We start from the raw sequence: 16,740 nt of genomic DNA, 5'->3' as shown, positions 1-16,740 counted from the left end.
ATCATCAAAGTTGGTTTCCAATGGCTACAAGAAAAGCTCCTTGATGAAATTACCATCTTCCCAAACATATACCATATTGGTTACAAGTTGTGTGAAATTCACAACTATGGTAATCCAGAAGTAGCACAAGACTAATGAAACCTATAAAGATTGATTGCGGGGAAGAAGAGGATCAAATTTTTCTAGAACAATTTCAATCATCTACTCGTCATGCAAATTATATCATCACTTGAATCTCTAAATGGTCATTAATAATGTCATAAAAAAGGTGGGGTTGATTGGGTAAGGTTGATCAATAATTGATAATAATGAACAAGTCTAACCAACATTTGTGATTATTATCTTGGCACATTATCCTACTCTCAATTTAAGCAGATCCACTGACTTACCAATAACTAATCCCCTCCCCAACTTCCACCCTTTTTAAATTCCTATGATGACATGATCCCTGGATAACTATAAGGTTAGTTTTCATTCATGAAATTGGAAGTAGCTGGTGGTAGGGCAGATGTATAAGCTGAGCTAAGCTATGGGTTCAGTTGAATCAAACCCAGTATGTGTTACGAAATCTACTAAATATGTGCGAATATTAAATTTCAAACATACTCAAATGGTTAGTGGATTCAGTAACATTCCGAACCCCTAAAGTTCAAATCTTGAATCAGCCTCTGGCTGGAGAGGCTGGTAGCTAATGATGTAAGACAAATTATCACAAGCTTCTAAGCAAATGGTAAATTGAGATATGTTGCCTATTTATTAGTGAATCTTCTTTTTTCCCCAACATACAAATTACAATTTCTGCTACCCAAACTAAAAGGAAAGAAACAAACCTTATGTGGTCCTCTAGGGGAAAAGCCTCCTAGTCACCCTTCATGCCAATTACTGACATACTTGGAAGGAGCTCAGTTCCCTCCACTTTGAAATTTGAATTGTCTTTTGAAAGAGCAACTTTGTCATCAACAAAACCAACAGATTGAAAGGGTGTCCCCAATTTAAGTTGAAAAACGTTACTGCATACAAGCGCTGGATCTTCTCCGCATTTTCAGCTATATTATACAATGTTTGTCAATTTTACAGAAGAGATAAAGAAAAGGGCGAACAACCATATCCATCGGCTGAATCCAAAATTTTGTTTAGTATAGCTCAAAGGCAAAAAGCTATAGGCAAACCATCCAACTCTTTCAGCAAATTTACCACATGATCGGTGAGGAACATGCAGACACAATCATCTGGTTTGGCTGAAGCAGCTTCTAGATGCCCTATGAAGACGCAAGATGTGATATTATCGCTAGGGACGCACAAGATGTGGATATACAGAGCTGCTACTAGTGCTTGGTTGTGCAGCAAAACTTGATGTTGGCAGGAGCAGTTCTGCCTGGGCAAAGGAGCTGTTGGATGGCACATCCAGCAGCACGTCCTGGTCATTTGCAAAATGGAAAGAATCCCGAGCAGGAGAACTATTAGAAGGCAAGGGAAATAGGCTTCTTGGACTGAAGCAAGAGCTATCGTTGTCTACAAGTTCCTTCTGCTCATAGCTACTTTTCATCACCACCCTCTTGGGGCTCTTCATTGCTTTCTTTGCACCTGAAAGCGAAATGGTTTGAAAATTATTTCCATATGAAACGATGATATTGTCAAAGCACATACATCACATGGAAAATGGGGCTAGAGGAAATAGAGAGAAAAGCTAGACATAATTAAGTAAATAACACTGTGTTCTGTGCTCTCTTTAATAGCTTAAGCTTTTAGAAGAGATGTTCACACACTTTAACATGATAGTAGGTTCGAGCCTCACCACCACCCAATTAAAAAGAGACCTCACAGGTGCTTGGTCCATGAAAAAGAATCAAGTCCGCAAGTGAGGCGTGTTGAGAACATAATTAAGTAAAAAAAAATGTGTTCTCTCTAATAGCTTAAACTTTTAGATGAGATGTATCACACTTCAACAACCTCCAGATAACAAGTCCCAGCAATCAAGAGGAATTCGTTGAATGCCACAACATTGTTGAACAAACCATAAACTGAACAAGAGACGCAACTGACCAACCTGAATACTTTGGATGGTGTCCCTCCAATGGCCTTTTCACATTCACTGAATGATCTGTGCCAATAGCATTGTGCACTTCTGCAACTTCAGAACCACTGGTACTACTTTTACATTTTATGTCCTAACACAAACAAGAATAGCTTCAGTAAAATTGCACTATTTTGTTTAGAAAAAGTAGAATGTTCATTAAAAAAGCAGAAAACCTAACCTTGAGAAGGTTATACTTTTCGACCCACTTTGACTTTGTTAAATAGCACAATATTAACCTCTTCAAGGTCCTGGAGTCTTCTATTTTCAACCCAGATAATGAGTTATCAAAAACACCTTCTGCGAGAAGTTTCTGGAAGGAAGACAAATTCTCCTCAAAATGAGAGCTCTCGAACAAGCTTTTAAGACTGCATGTATAGAAACAATAGAAACACAATAATCAGAGGACGAGGAAGAAGAAGACGAAGAGGAAGAGGAGGAGAAAGAAGAAGAAAACTTGATTCTTGCATCTTACTGAAAAGGAATTTATTATTAGTAGTTCAGTGGTGCTATATGTTATTAAGACTTCCGACAATTAAAAAAAGATATGAATACAAAGTAATTGGTACAAACCTATTCGGAGGCGCAAAAGAATCAACAGGAGCTAAATATTTTAGGAGTTTCTGCTGTTCATCACTTGACAAATGCCTCACGAACTCTTCATAATTAAGTACATCCTGAACCACATTTATCATAATCATATCAGTTTTGAAGTATTGCATATTGATTGGATCCATACTGGTAATAATTAACAATTGACTACACAGACAAAGTCAAGTTTATAATTAATCAAATTCATTCAGACTTAGAGAGGAAACAAATCCATGCAAGATATATTTTGAATTCTAATATATTCAATGATAATCAGAAGCCAAAGGCCATATTATATCTACAGACGAGAAAAATCCATGAACACAACAACATATTGTGGAATAGGAAATGTACTCCAGATGCAGACAAGTAGGCCTTGTAGGAAGTATTCCACTGTTATATTAGATGAAGCAAAAATTTATTCGTAATGAAATCAAGAGCCAGCAACAGACCTTCAGATCTATATGGCACAGTGGTGAATTATGATGTCCAAGAATATGCAATTTTTCAAGGTGATCCTTATCCCTGCATTTAAAATAAAATCAGAGGACGGAAAGCATACTTCAAGCAAAGAAAAGGTTTCTTAGCTCTTGGAATATGGCATCCGATGCCACCACAAACTTGCTGCACAATTAGTAACTGTAATGAAATATCATGTGGTGCAGAGCATGTGTTGGTCCAATTTATGTATCTTCCTGATGCATATTGATTGGAGCCACATCAGAACTAACGTTAACAGGATATTCATGCATTTAAAACCTCATATCCATTTTCTTAACACATGCAGCAGCATCACCACCTTTATTTCTCAAGATATTTTTGCAAGCTATCAAGATTAATGAAGAAAGCACCTTTTAATCTGGTGTTGTTCCATTCCCAGACTATTAGGTTTCTTGGTTCTCTCAGTGCCCAGATTTGATAAATAGACACCCCTACTAATATTTACAGGTGGGGTAGACAATCGTGAATAAGCCTCCTTTACATAATGTCGCTTTTTATCAACAGACAGGGAGCTGGCTTCTGATTCTTCTTCTCTACCTATTGAGTTCGGATGTCGAATAAGCACACTTCCATGTCCTATCTCAACAGAGACCATAGGCCTGTCACTCTCAAAAAGCAAATCGTCTTCAGAAGATCCAGACAAGTATGAAGATTGTTGTTCATGTAGGATGGTACACAGGTCTTTAGTAAGCTTTTCAACTGAAGACTGCTTTGAACGACTTATGCAGGTTCTCTTCTTTGAAGGCACCATTGCTTCCCATTTGTTGGATTGAGCAGGGCCTGGTAGCAGAAGTAAGGGGAAGTATTATTATGCAAGAATTCAGTGAGCTTTGTGCTCCAACTGCAAATTGAAGGTTAGAATGCACAAGAGAAGCATAAAGTATAAACAAAGAACATAAAAGAAAAGGCGAGAGAATATATATCATATGGGGTAGGGAAAGAAGATACTATTCAAAGTAACTTCTGTGATTTGACTGAGAGAAGAAGAGAAAGGTCTCGAATTTACCACAAAGTTTTCACTTGAGAAGATATTAACCCGAGGGTAATATTGGTAATTGAATCAAAAGATGCAGAACAGATACTATAAGCATCAAACAAAAATGACAGCCTAAAGAATTTTTCAAGTAGCTAACAAGAAAAGATATACAGGCACATATCTACAGTTTGACGAATCAAATAATTCTGTTCCAATATCAAGCTTTTGTAGTTTGTTGGCTCTTTGGGAATAGTGATACATTAATAAATGAATTACCTGTCAAATCACTTGCTTCAGTACTACCAAATTGTGCAGAGCTCTCAGTGTTTGAGATGGCGGAACCAGAACTTGACCTATTGCTTGTATCTTCATCTAAACCCTTAAGGAAACCCTGATTATAATAATCAGGAACTACAATATTATCATAATTTTGCTTTCGTTTCAGCACCTTTGCCTCTTTGTTCTTAAAAGACATGTTTTTGACCCTAGATACCCTATAATCCTCAAGATCATCAGATTCCGGCCTTGCATGCAGAGGAGTATAATTTGCCAAGGTTCCTTTTGTTCTCCACCGAGATCCACATGCATTGCACAATATTGGCTTTTCTGGAGGCCCATTACGCCAAAGTGGGGTGCCTGCAGCAATACGTCGACGTTAAGAATGTATTCTCATCAAAATTTCAACTTCAAATCAACCTGATTCCCGATCATGACTTGAAATCATGGCCAAAGAGTCCCTCCGTAGATAAGGAGAGAAGAAAGAATGGCATCTTAGAATTGAAAACTAGGAATTCCACACACATTACAAGAACGTTAGGACAACCCATGCAACGATACTCTTAAATACGCAACTTCAGACAGAAAGTCGTTTTGTATTAAAGAGGCAATATAGGAGTTATTTCTATTCTTACTTTAACATGCAATATGGACAGGATCTTGCATTTGAAGTATAGAACAGAAAAGAAGGATTTGTGTGAGAGAATTTAATTCAGGACTGAAGTTGTAAGCCCATGAACAATCACCAGTGCAAACCTCTCCTTTGAATGCAATCAACTCTATCAAAAACTTGAACTATTCTGATGTAAATGACAGACTGAAAGTATTCTGTGCAAAAATCCATAAGCGCAGTCGTGGTCCAGCTACGAAGCAAAAGTTAAGCTGGCAAAAGAGAGGACATGGAGGAGCAAGAGAACAAGAATTATCATGGAGTTGAAGAACAAAGGAAGCATCTAAGCAATAACAGGAAAACGGAAATGTTATTCGCCTGACATCTCATGGGCTTTGAACACTAGAGCATGGAGTATCCTTCTCAGAAAAGCAGTGAGCAGTATAGCTGGAAACTGCAATGCGCCATGATAGTCACCTAGTGTGCAAATTAATGGAATGATAAAAAAGCTTTCTTTTTCAAGTGGTTCAGTTGTAAAGGTAATACTAGCAGCTGTTTCCGTGTACTTTTAGAAAGAGAGAATAACAAAAGGAGAAGGAACATAACTGGTAATTGTTGTCATGAGAAGTGAACTACGAAACTTCTTCTTCATGGTGCAACAAAACAACCAAAGGTCCAAACTTTTATACAGCAACTCTTCCAAACTAGAACGCCATAAATAGGAGCGAAAAACAGGATTGAATTGGAATGTCAAAAGTCACGGCATTGCATGGACTTCTAAAGATATTTGCTTTGAGACATTATATTTACTAGTAAAAAAATGTGACATCAGTAAGAACTTCCTGTAAACTCAGGCCGAAGACACAGCTATAGATAACCCAACCAATTTTCTACCTCATCTTGCAGCGCATATGCTACATAGTTGAGCACTTTAAGTAGCACTAGCGCTGGAGAGAAAGTCAAACTTAACAAGTCTTTTCTAGACAATCTGAGCTGTGAAAGTACGAAGCGCGGTAGGTTATGCAGCAAAAGATGAGATACGATTTCGAGAAGATATCACCAAATGAAGCACGCAAATTTACTACATTTTGTGATGTCTTGCATCTGAGTAGAGAAAATGGATATAGAATGTTCTTAGCCGATTACAACTAGTTATCAAGTAGTAGTTGATTGATAGATTTTGGTTGTTAAGAAAATATCATAAGTTTGTCAATGCAAACATTTGTCAACATGAGGCCACGTTTTCAATGTTAAAGACAATTCAAGCAGGATAACACCAATTTACTATATCAACTTGAAACCAATGAGCTCGTTTCGTGACGTAAAGAAAACACAAGGGAACACTACAAGCCTTTGATCAGACACCACTTATTAAGAATGTGCTATTGCACCACCCATGTGAGTCCAAAGTTTATATGAAAATATGAATGAGTAGCAACCAAGCCACATATATCCCCGAATGATCACCCTTCAATTATAAAGATCAGGAAGATGAAGTTTGAAAAAGACCAGTCATAGAGCAAATCAGTTGGCACGAAACGTGACACCTAAGGAAGTACATTATTACATTTAGAAAGGGAACAAGGAAAAGAAGTACAGGAAGAAAGTTTGGAAACATTCCCTAATTGCATTGAATAAAAAAGGATTCAAATGGACCTCCATATTTGCCCACTTGCTGTTACTCTTAGCAAGATTTGAGCAAATATATTTTCCACAAAAGGAAAGTTGGGAATAAAAAGAAATCCTTTCAGAAACATATTCCACCTCAAAACCAGTAAGCAAATCTAAAGAATTAAGTGAATGTACAAGCAAAATATAACTCATAACAGATTATGAAATAAATAACAACATAATCACTCATCAAACATCAATTTTTTATTGGTCAGTGATCTCTTCCCTTAGAAGCAACCAACATATGAGTATACAGTTCAATAATTGAACAATTAAACTAATCAAACAAGAGTATTTCAACAGAAGAAAAACAAAGAACAATTCTATGAGCTAAAAAGACTATTTTTTTCTTGAAGATTTGGAAAAATAAAATACATTGAAGAACCAAGAACTCACTTGTAACACCACAATGATAACAAGGTCCTTGCTTTCCCATCTGTGCAATTTCTTTTTATCCCTTAATTCCAGAAAAAAAAATTAATATTTCAAGGTAGAAAGCTTTTTATTTTCAATACTTATAAAATAAATATCTGTTCAATTATTCTTTTCAGTCACTTATATTTGGTAGTATATATGTTACTGGGTATCTAAGTTTCTCTGCAATGGACCCAAAAAAAAGTTCTACAGGAAACATAAAAAAATAAAAAAACAAGAAGACCAAGAACAGTCTGTATATAAAAAGTACAAAAAACCCACTGAAAATAACTAAAGTTATGAACAAGTAATAAAGGGATTAAAGATGGGATTTTTTTCAGCTGAGAATTTGTACAATCCAATGAAGAAGAAAAAAGACCACTGGAAATTGAAGGAATTTTATGAATATTTAGGGAAAAGGAAGGTGAAATGTGAACAGAAATGGGGTTCTTGTTTTTTTGTAAATGAAGTAATAGTAGTACTCCTCCGTCCCATATTAGTTGATCACGTTATTAAAAATATATGTCTTAAAATACTTATTCATCTATAAAATTAAGATAGAATTAATTAATTTTTCCTATTTTATCCCTAACATTAATTATTTTTTAAAGTAATTAATATTAATTAGAGTGTAATTTATTAGAGAAAGAAAAGAGCAATATAGTAAAAATGCACTTTTATTAATGATTTCTTAAAGGGCGAGTAAAAAGAAAAGTGGACAAGTAATATGTGAGGGAGGGAGTAATATGTTTTGTTTTCTTTCTTTGGGTGTTAAATCTTCTTGAAATGTTCAAATCTCTCTTTGTTTTTATTGGAAATAGAAACGGTTTTATTTTTTATTTTTTATTTTTATTTAATCTTTAAATATATAAATAAACTTTATAAGCTTGAAGAATATTATTGCTAATGTCCTTGTTGACTATAGGTTATTCCCGATAATAACCACAAACATGTGGAACATTTTTGCAACCCCCAACCACCCTGCAAACTCCACAAAAAAAGTACTTTTCCTAGTTTTTGTATTGCTCTTGCTAAGAATTTATCTTAAAGTAAGGATCAAGATTATGAATATTTTTAAGTTTATTTTTTATGGTTAAAAAATACATTAGTAGTATAAGAAATTAAAAGGAATAGAAAAGTAATGGCAAGGAGAGAGCAAAAGAGGAAGAAGAAACAAAGAGAGTTTGTTTGAACCTTTTTATCAACCTTCCTTTTTATCCTTGTGCCTATTTTGATTTCTTAGGTATAGGGATAAGCAAAAATATTTATATTCGTATATGCCTTGTGATGACACGATGTTGATTAGTTTAATTTATCTGGAGTAGGTCTTCTTCCTTGAAGGATCTTGATTTAGTGCAATCTGTGCTTTAGTTATTGGATCTCCTACTAAGAGATTATAAATTAAGGGTCCCACTCATGGCATGCACTGACTAGGTTCTCATTTTAACTAGGTCTTCAATAAAGTGGTGGTTGTCACCATTTATGTCTCATATCATACACTCGAGAGTAGTGTTGTGAACATAGTAAAGTTGAGGATAAAAGTCCTTAATTTGCAAGTATCTTGTTGGTATAGGTTAACTTGGAAGAATTGCATATACTTCCCTTTGAGGTTTCAAGTTGTACTACATATCTCTTTATAGTTTCAAAGATTATACAAATTTGCTCTAGTTTGAACTCTAATTTATCCTTTGATAATAAGGTGTGAGATTGACGTCAACTTTCACATTCATTGAAAAAGCTTTGAGTATTATGAGGCATAGAATAGGAAATGTATGTGACATATCTCAAGAAAGAAGAAAAATTATTGCAGTCAAGTTTACAGCAGATAAGCAACAATTCATTTTTGCATATATGAGAAATGAGTAAATTCCAAATGAATTTGACTGCAATACCAAGAAAGATCATTCGTGACATAATTATATTACAATCGACATATGGACAAGTTTGTCCCTCTTGTGTTAATTTTAAAAAAGTGTCTTCTGTTTTCAGTAACAAAATTAATCAGTTACAAAGCTGAAGCTGAATGTGATTACAGAAAAAAAAAACTAACACCTTTATGTTGGGAACCAAAAAATCCCATCGAAACAATGTATAATTTACAACAGAAAACATGACTAGCATGTGTGATTGAAATAAACAGTAGATTCCGGCCTCTACTCGTTCCAAATTTATCAGATGCTCCGGAAGGGGCAGCCAGGCAGATCCCTTTTTTTCATTCAGATCGCCAAAACAATGACATATCTAAGAAGCAAAACTATATGAATTCTTATAGTTTTAACATCAAAAAAAAATTATAAAGAAATATCAAGAACAATTTTATGCTCTACAAAATCATCTTACTTCTGGTGGAATCTATGTAGATGCTTTATCTTGGCCATGTTTGTTCGTGACCACATTTTCTGCGCTTATTAGTTTCTCCGCCTGATGTTTCTCAAGAAAAGCTTGTTTCTGCAGGATATTCATCATCTCCTTTGTTCTATTCTCCTCCCCTTCAAGCTGCATTTTCACTATTGCTTCTGCTTCCATGTTTATTGGCTTGAAATAGTCATCAATAGCAGCCTCCTGAAAGCATTCACCCATTTTTTCAAGCAATGAGTCCAAGCCAGAAGATCAGCCAAAGCATCATAAGTCATGGGCGGAGCCACCTTCGGCGAAGGGTGGTCAAGTGCACGCCCTTCGTCGGAAAATTACGTGGTGTACATAGGTTAAATGTTAGCTTCTACGAGTATATATTTAATTTTGCACACCCTTAGCACAAGTGAGAAGCAAATTTGCACAGCCTTCACCAAATTCCTAGCTCCGCCACTATCGGGAGTGGCACATCAACAACATTAACATCATACCCAGTTGAATCCCACAATGTGGGGTCTGGGGAGGGTAAAGTGTACGCAGACCTTACCCCCACCTTGGAAGGTAGGGAGGCTGTTTCCAAAAAACCCTCGGCTCAAAAGAAAACAAGGAAAACAGGGAAAAGAGTCAGATACGGACAAGCAAATCAAAACAATGGAAAATGAGAAATAGAGGGGAGTGGCACATGACATCAGTAAAGTAATAGAGGGGACAGTGAAGCCAACCGTACTATGTATTAAGTTCCTAATAACTTGATGTCACAATACAATAGATGAACGAAGCAGCAGATGATAAAATGATGTAAAGCCAGCTTATAAAAAAATATATGGAGAGAAACACTGAGTAAACAAGAACTGTTGGGTACAATGGAAAATCAATATATGTAAATCATCAAATTTAAGGTCATATAAACCACAGAAAGTCACGGGAGTAGCAAGTTAAAGATCAGGGTGACATTGATGAAGCAGCACGTGGTAAAGTCCAAGCGCAGAGAATGCACCAGAGACAACCAAATAGTATAAGCAAGAACTCAATGAGGAAGGGCTTGAAGGTTTAGCAGTGCAATTGAGTAAAAAGCAGCTTAAACCTATCAAGAACATCGATTAACTTGGTTCAAGATGCTTGGCTTGAAAGGAGTGCCAAATACCAGCAATTTCTCAAATTCAATCTATTCAAAATGAACAATTCATTCAACCATGATATGCGTGCAAAGGTTTCATTTTAAATCAGTAGTTTCAGTCATTAGTCATTACAACAACAACATATCCAGTAAAATCCCACTATGTGGGGTCTGGGGAGGGTAAAGTGTACGCAGACCTTACCCCTACCTTGGAAGGTAGAGAGGCTGTTTCCGAAAGACCCTCGACACAAGAGAAAGCATAGAAGAAAGGTCAAATAAGGACAAGCAATTCAAAGCAGTATGAAAATGAAAATAATGAAAGCAAAAAAACCATGATAAAGCGGTCTGGAAAAAGGAGCAGTAGCTACCACAGATAAATAAGATAATCCAAGTACAAGAAACAACATAGAGTAGCAAAAATCAAAGGACAAGAAAAGATAGAGCAAAACTGCGACTACTAGTACAAAAGGATAAGCGGGACTACCTATTAGCCTTCTACCATAATATGAGTCCTCCATAACCTCCTATCTAAGGTCATGTCCTCGATAAGCTAGAACTGCGCCATGTCTTGTCTAATCACCTCTCCCCAATACTTCCTAGGCCTACCTCTACCTCTCCTGAAACCGTCCATAGCCAACCTCTCACACCTCCGCACTGGGCATCAGTGTCTCTCCTCTTCACATGCCCAAACCATCTCAGCCTCTCTTCCCGCATCTTATCCTCCACCGAGGTCACTCTCACCTTGTCCCGGATATCTTCATTCTTAATCATATCTCTCCTAGTGTGCCCACCCATCCATCGCAGCAAAATCTAAGGTTTGAAGATGCAAGATCAATATCTAGGTAATCTGCATTTGTCCTCCTTTTTTTTTTTTATGTGTGTGTGTGTTTGGGGTGGGGGGCAGTGTTGTGAAAGGCGAGCGCCATCTCGCCAAAGGCAAGAGGCGTGGCGAGGCGAGGCTCTACTGCCTTTTATGGCTGTGGCGAGCTCACCTTCAAAAGGCGCGCCAAAGGCGCTAATGGCACCGAGGTGAGGCGCCAGTTGTGGCGAGGCGACAGTCCTTTTAAAAAAAAAAAAAAAAAAAAGCAATTAAAAGAAGTGGAGGGCTTAAATGAAACTTATTTTCAAAAGAAAAACAGCAGCTAGGGTTTTTTTTGCCTCCTCCTCTCTTCTCCTTCAAGGTTTTCAGGTACGTGTCTTTCTCCTTCTTCTTTTTCTTCGGTTCTTCTTCTTTCTTCCTCCTCTATTTTCGACTTCTGCTTCTTCTTCTGTTCTTCGTCTTTTTTTCCAGCGACGACTGCTCTATTTCCGGCCACCTCTGCATTTTTTTTTTCCTTCTTCTATTCTCTTCTTCTTTTTCTGTTTTTTCTCCTCTGTTTTTTTCCCCTCTGTTTTTTTCTCCTCTGTGTTTTCCTCTTTTTTTTTTTTTTTTTTTTTTCTCAACAGCACCATTTTTTTTTTCTCAACAGCACCAGTGAGGCAGTGGCTGTTTTGCTCCTGTTTTTTCTGTTCAATAATTGTTTAACTTTTGTTATAAACTTTTGTTGACTCATTCAAGTTCTAGACTTTTAGTATCTACTATCTACTTTTAATTTTTGAATTGAAATATTTGCTAATATGTTATTGCTAGTGAGATTTTGATTCTTTACATATGCAATTAAATATTTTAACTTTTTGGTATTTATTGGCGCCGCACTTCAAAAAGGCGAGCACCTCGCCGCGCGCCTCGCCTTAAGGCGAGGCAGGCCCTTGTCGCCTTTTGTCGCCGCGCGCCGTCCAAAACACTGGTGGTGGGGTGGGGGGGATAAGTCAGGTTATATGATGTGCAGATGAGGAATGGTTGATTCTCTCTAGACTCAAGAGTTCTAAGCAGCTAGGTAAAAACTTTAAATGTGGCCAAAAGCCACAGGTTAGTCTCAGTTCACACCTGACGAAAGTAAGCCCAACTAAGCTTAAGCTAAGTAAAAGCTGGTTAGTTCATCAGCCAGTTGGCTTATTCAATTGCATTCCACTTTCTTCTACGCTCTCCTAGAGCTGGACGTATAAGTCCAGCATTAAATATGGAATTCTGTGGCCCTAGAAAATAATGTTTTGAACCCCGATTTGTGCTCTGAAAGTAGAACCTTTCTATTTTGTGAAATTCATTCAAGTTGACTCTGTCTGTTCCAGAAGAAAAGGGAGGCAAGGAATCTAGACTCTCTGAAAAGAATAACATCTGGAGGAGTGAAAGATAAGAAAAAGGAAAATAGTCGTGAGAAGGCTGGGTTGAAACAAGTTCTAGAGAGAGTTCGCATAGAGAAGCACTACATGAAGAAGGGTTTGGAGAGGACAGAGGAGAGAAAGAAGTGATACTTTGGGACCTGGAAACTTTGACAAAGGGATTCATTTGTTGGAAGTTGGCTAGACTGGAGACTAAAAGACGTGGAAGCAGTGTAACATAATATATTACGCAAGATTCTTTCACATTTTACTTGCCCTTTTTGTGATAATGGAGGTATCCGGGCCAGCTTGTCCCCATCTTGACTTATTTCATCAGGTACCTGCTACCTTCCACCAGTTCAGGTACCAAAAACTATGTCCACCAAGGCTTAGGCAGATGGAAAAATACCACCTATCCTGTTTTGTCTTTGCTGGGATTTGAACCTTGATATTCCATGGTCTTCATCCTACTTTAGTGACCACTAGGCCACACCCTTCAGTGCGAAGGTTCTTTCAATTTTTACAATAGTTTTTCCACTCAATTCTTTTTGCTCAATAAGTTTCTAATTGTTATACCAAATTCTAATTTTCAAAAAGTACTTTTTTATCACCTTTCAGAGTCCTGTTTCCTGCTCAAAATGTCCTTATTTTCTAAGGACCTATGACAAAAGACAGTGCCAACTCCCAAGTCTAAGTATCTATTATCATGACTAGTTTCAATTTGGATCACACACAGAAACAAGGTCTTAAAGCCTTTCGATGAGATATCTGAGGGTGATTTATGAATACAGAAGTAAGATATCAGCTGCGAAATGCTAAGACTTCTGCTCAAGCTAGTTTTCAAGAGATATTAAGCTTGTTTTCCTAAAACGCTCTAATAAGAAATGCATGTTAAGGTACAGTAAGCATGAATTCAAGAAATTAGGCCCAGTGCTCATTTGGAATACCCTTTTATAGTATTGTGGAATAGATCCGACATCTTCTTCAAGACTTCAAGGACCTAACACAACCCCTAACACAACCCCTAACACAACCTCTTTTGCAAATTATACACAACAGTGTCCAGGAGAGCAGAACATTATTAAAGAACTATAATCAGAGCTACCAAGCTAATAGTCCATCAGCATGTTTCTGAAGTAAACAGGAATATAAACGCAAGTCTTCAGCACAAGCAAATAAACAACAACGTAAAATTCAGGAAAATTGTGAACTCACAGTGTCCTCTAGCTTCTTATTCAAAGCTTGCATCTCTTCCACCATGCGCCTAACTTCTGACAAAATCATTTGTTCAGGCATCTTCCTTATGGCTACCTTCTTCTCCTCTGCCTGTTCAGACATGACACACGAAGAGAGATAAAAGAATAAGAGTGTAGAACCGAAAAAAAGCACTAACGAAAGATCTACTCACTAAAACTCTTAAAGTACTGCCTGTTAACTTTCTTCATGGTCTCCCCTTACTAATTGTATACCCTAGAAATCATCTAAGTTGCAAGCCACAGGCACAAGCACAGTTTTTTTATACTAATAGGGAGAAGGAGAGCGTGTTGGCACTTGGCGAAGAGAACCCAAACCCAACGTATCATTCAAGGGGCAAACCAGTTTATAGCTACAGGCATCTACAGCACTCTTAAATTTTGTTCTTTGTGTTTGCATGTGTTTGCTGGGGAGGCGGATTATATTTACTTTAAGTTGCCATCAAATCCTGAATTTAATTTTTTACATGTTTTTTGTTTTTGATAATGTAGATCTTGGGCTCGAGTTTCTATCAAACGGATAATTCAATATTTTTACATGTCAATAACCAGCAGATCGTCTCTCTAGAAAATTGCTTTCACACAGAATTTGGAAGACCCCCAATCAAAAGAACCTAGATGATTAACAGAAAACGAAGCTTGTGAAGCTATAACCAAACCTAACAGATATTTGCATAAACTTTTTACTATCCAGAATGCTATAACACATTGTGTCTCAACGTCTATGACCCAGCAGTCGAAAGTATGTTTACTAGCATTATAGATGCTAAACATTCAATTTGCATATGAATACAAATCGATGCGCTATACACAAATCTAAGCACGACGCAGAAATGAATCAAAAAGGGTACCATGGCACCACCATTGGCAATTTGAGCTGGATGTATCACATCAATCCGAGCTAGTCCGCGTTGACACCTTATTACTACAGACAAGATCACATCCTTATTTTGGCATCACGAAATAAACAAAAACCATTCAACACGATCATATGCCAGAACAATAAGCAGTCAGCCAACAAAAAGATACTCCCTCCGTCCCAATTTATGTGACACTTTGACTTTCTATATTTAGTAACAAATTAACTTTAAACGTCCCATTTTACTCTTAATGAGATGTATACCACAAGTTTCAAAAGTTCAGAAGTCTCCGTTTTATTCTTAAACTCCGTGCACAGCCAAATGCCTTCATATAACTTTTATTTTCTTTTTTTTTTCAATTAAAGAGTTGTCTTTTATTTAGGTTTTGTTATGAATAGGGATGTTATATAAGATCTAATGATCTGAATATAAGGATAACTATAGAATCAGATTTAGCAGATTGAAATTGATAAAAATGACCTGTTGGAGACGCTGTTGCATTTGTAAACGATAAGATCGGATTCTACGCTCTTCGTACCCAGAAAGAACCCTAATATAGAACATTGCTTTCCTCCCAAATTCTACAAGTTTCTTCATCTTAGTTAGGTGATCAACTTTCACTTTTAAATATCTCTGCAAATGTGAAATTATTAGCTGATTTCTTTTTTCACCTTTGAAGAATGGGATTCATCGTCGCTAAAGCTGAACAAGTTGCTCCGCCGTGTTTGGTCAAAATTCACACTTTTTTTCTTTCTTTTGGTAACTTATTACTCTACTAAAGTAGTACTGACTCCGTTTCAATTTGTGTGAACGTATTTTCTTATTAGGCTGTGTCAAAAGAATGACCTCCTTTTATATGTGACTCATTTGACACCACAAGTTTAAAAAAAAAAATTCTTTCTTAAATTCTGTATCTAATTAAATGAGTTCACATAAATTGAAACGGAGGGAGTAGTTCTCACTTCGGATAAAAAGAGTATTCACTTAGCAATTTGCACCCTCTTAAAAAAATATTAACTCCCAGATAAAAAGAGGTATTTGACTAAACTACTTTTAATTCAATAGGTGTTGCAGTATTGGATTTGATCACATAGCACTTAATAGGGGTAAATTTGAAAAAATAAGGTTAATTATTTCTTGATTTGATAATTTACCTGGTTATGACTAGGAAAAAAAAAAAAGCTAGGTGGACACTCTTTTTGATCCGAGGAGTATTAAGTAATTCTCTACCTTATGTATTATATTGTACTGTATTAATAAATATAGTATTTGAATGGACCGTAACGTTTTTTGTGACTGAGTAATATTTTTATTGTTTGGTCTAACTGTATAGTACTCCCTCCGGTTCAAAAGGAGCTTTTATTTTTTGTTCAAAAAGAATGTTCACTTACCAAATCAAGAAAGAATTAACCTTACTTTTTCATATTTGCCCTCATTAACTATTAAGTGACCAAATCTCAATACCTATTGGTCATTCTAGTTAAATTACCTATTTTTGCCTAGAAGTTAATATTCTTTTAAGGGGTGTGCTAATGGCTAAGTGGACATCTTTTTAACAGGAGCGAGTACTGTATAATAACTTGTAAGTTTATTAAGATATATTTGATCATTAATTACAAACTAGTTTATATATATTAATAAAACTAAAGTAAAGGATAAAATAGAAACTTTAAAAAATAAGTAGGTGGTGGGTGGGGATGAGGGTTTAATGGGAAGATGAAATACGTAACCACTCAAAAATTATCAAATCTGTGATTACAAAAATTAGACTTTTTCATGGTTATATAATCACGGAATTACAGCGTGTTTACAACATTACAACATATTTTTAAGAACAATGAAACAA

General features: G+C 36.3%; 2 protein-coding genes and 1 long non-coding RNA gene across 5 annotated transcripts; all 3 read right to left on the bottom strand.

Annotated features, from left to right (window-relative positions):
• Positions 1-971: 971 nt before the first annotated feature.
• On the bottom strand, positions 972-7,562 carry LOC132051937 (GATA transcription factor 26). 2 transcript variants are annotated; one of them, XM_059443214.1, is made up of 8 exons: positions 7,096-7,562; positions 4,419-4,778; positions 3,517-3,946; positions 3,118-3,190; positions 2,648-2,751; positions 2,256-2,442; positions 2,048-2,168; positions 972-1,584 (listed from the first exon to the last, which is right to left on the bottom strand). In XM_059443214.1, exons 1-8 carry the CDS (start codon positions 7,133-7,135, stop codon positions 1,289-1,291), a joined length of 1,611 nt encoding a protein of 536 aa, XP_059299197.1. In that variant the 5' UTR covers positions 7,136-7,562; the 3' UTR covers positions 972-1,288. The 2 variants fall into 2 exon arrangements, with proteins under 2 accessions (XP_059299197.1, XP_059299196.1); XM_059443213.1 differs by lacking the exon at positions 7,096-7,562 and adding an exon at positions 5,635-7,017.
• Positions 7,563-8,976: 1,414 nt separating this feature from the next.
• LOC132051935 (uncharacterized) lies at positions 8,977-15,642 on the bottom strand. 2 transcript variants are annotated; one of them, XM_059443212.1, is made up of 4 exons: positions 15,375-15,642; positions 13,997-14,107; positions 9,454-9,675; positions 8,977-9,367 (listed from the first exon to the last, which is right to left on the bottom strand). In XM_059443212.1, exons 1-3 carry the CDS (start codon positions 15,489-15,491, stop codon positions 9,466-9,468), a joined length of 438 nt encoding a protein of 145 aa, XP_059299195.1. In that variant the 5' UTR covers positions 15,492-15,642; the 3' UTR covers positions 8,977-9,367; positions 9,454-9,465. The 2 variants fall into 2 exon arrangements, with proteins under 2 accessions (XP_059299195.1, XP_059299194.1); XM_059443211.1 differs by having other exon boundaries at positions 8,977-9,354; positions 15,375-15,641.
• On the bottom strand, positions 11,654-13,789 carry LOC132051936 (uncharacterized). Its single transcript, XR_009413918.1, has 2 exons — positions 12,032-13,789; positions 11,654-11,983 (listed from the first exon to the last, which is right to left on the bottom strand). It is a non-coding gene; the product is annotated as an uncharacterized LOC132051936 (long non-coding RNA).
• Positions 15,643-16,740: the final 1,098 nt, after the last annotated feature.

Source organism: Lycium ferocissimum, chromosome 4, assembly GCF_029784015.1.
Source record: "Lycium ferocissimum isolate CSIRO_LF1 chromosome 4, AGI_CSIRO_Lferr_CH_V1, whole genome shotgun sequence".
NCBI lineage: Eukaryota > Viridiplantae > Streptophyta > Magnoliopsida > Solanales > Solanaceae > Lycium > Lycium ferocissimum.
This window is presented reverse-complemented; position numbering and strand designations above follow the sequence as displayed.

Bases quoted from the DNA above. Each gene is read 5' to 3' on its own strand.
- LOC132051935 (XM_059443212.1), bottom strand. From the start codon at position 15,491: ATGAAGAAACTTGTAGAATTTGGGAGGAAAGCAATGTTCTATATTAGG. The intron at 14,108-15,374 runs GTCATTTTTATC...ATGTCTGAACAG, and splicing joins TGCAACAGCGTCTCCAACAG to GCAGAGGAGAAGAAGGTAGC. The intron at 9,676-13,996 runs GTGAGTTCACAA...GAATGCTTTCAG, and splicing joins ATAAGAAGCTAGAGGACACT to GAGGCTGCTATTGATGACTA.
- LOC132051937 (XM_059443213.1), bottom strand. From the start codon at position 5,680: ATGAAGAAGAAGTTTCGTAGTTCACTTCTCATGACAACAATTACCA. The intron at 3,191-3,516 runs GTGCTTTCTTCA...TTTTAAATGCAG, and splicing joins GAACAACACCAGATTAAAAG to GGATAAGGATCACCTTGAAA. The intron at 2,169-2,255 runs GTTAGGTTTTCT...TGTTTGTGTTAG, and splicing joins AAAAGTATAACCTTCTCAAG to GACATAAAATGTAAAAGTAG.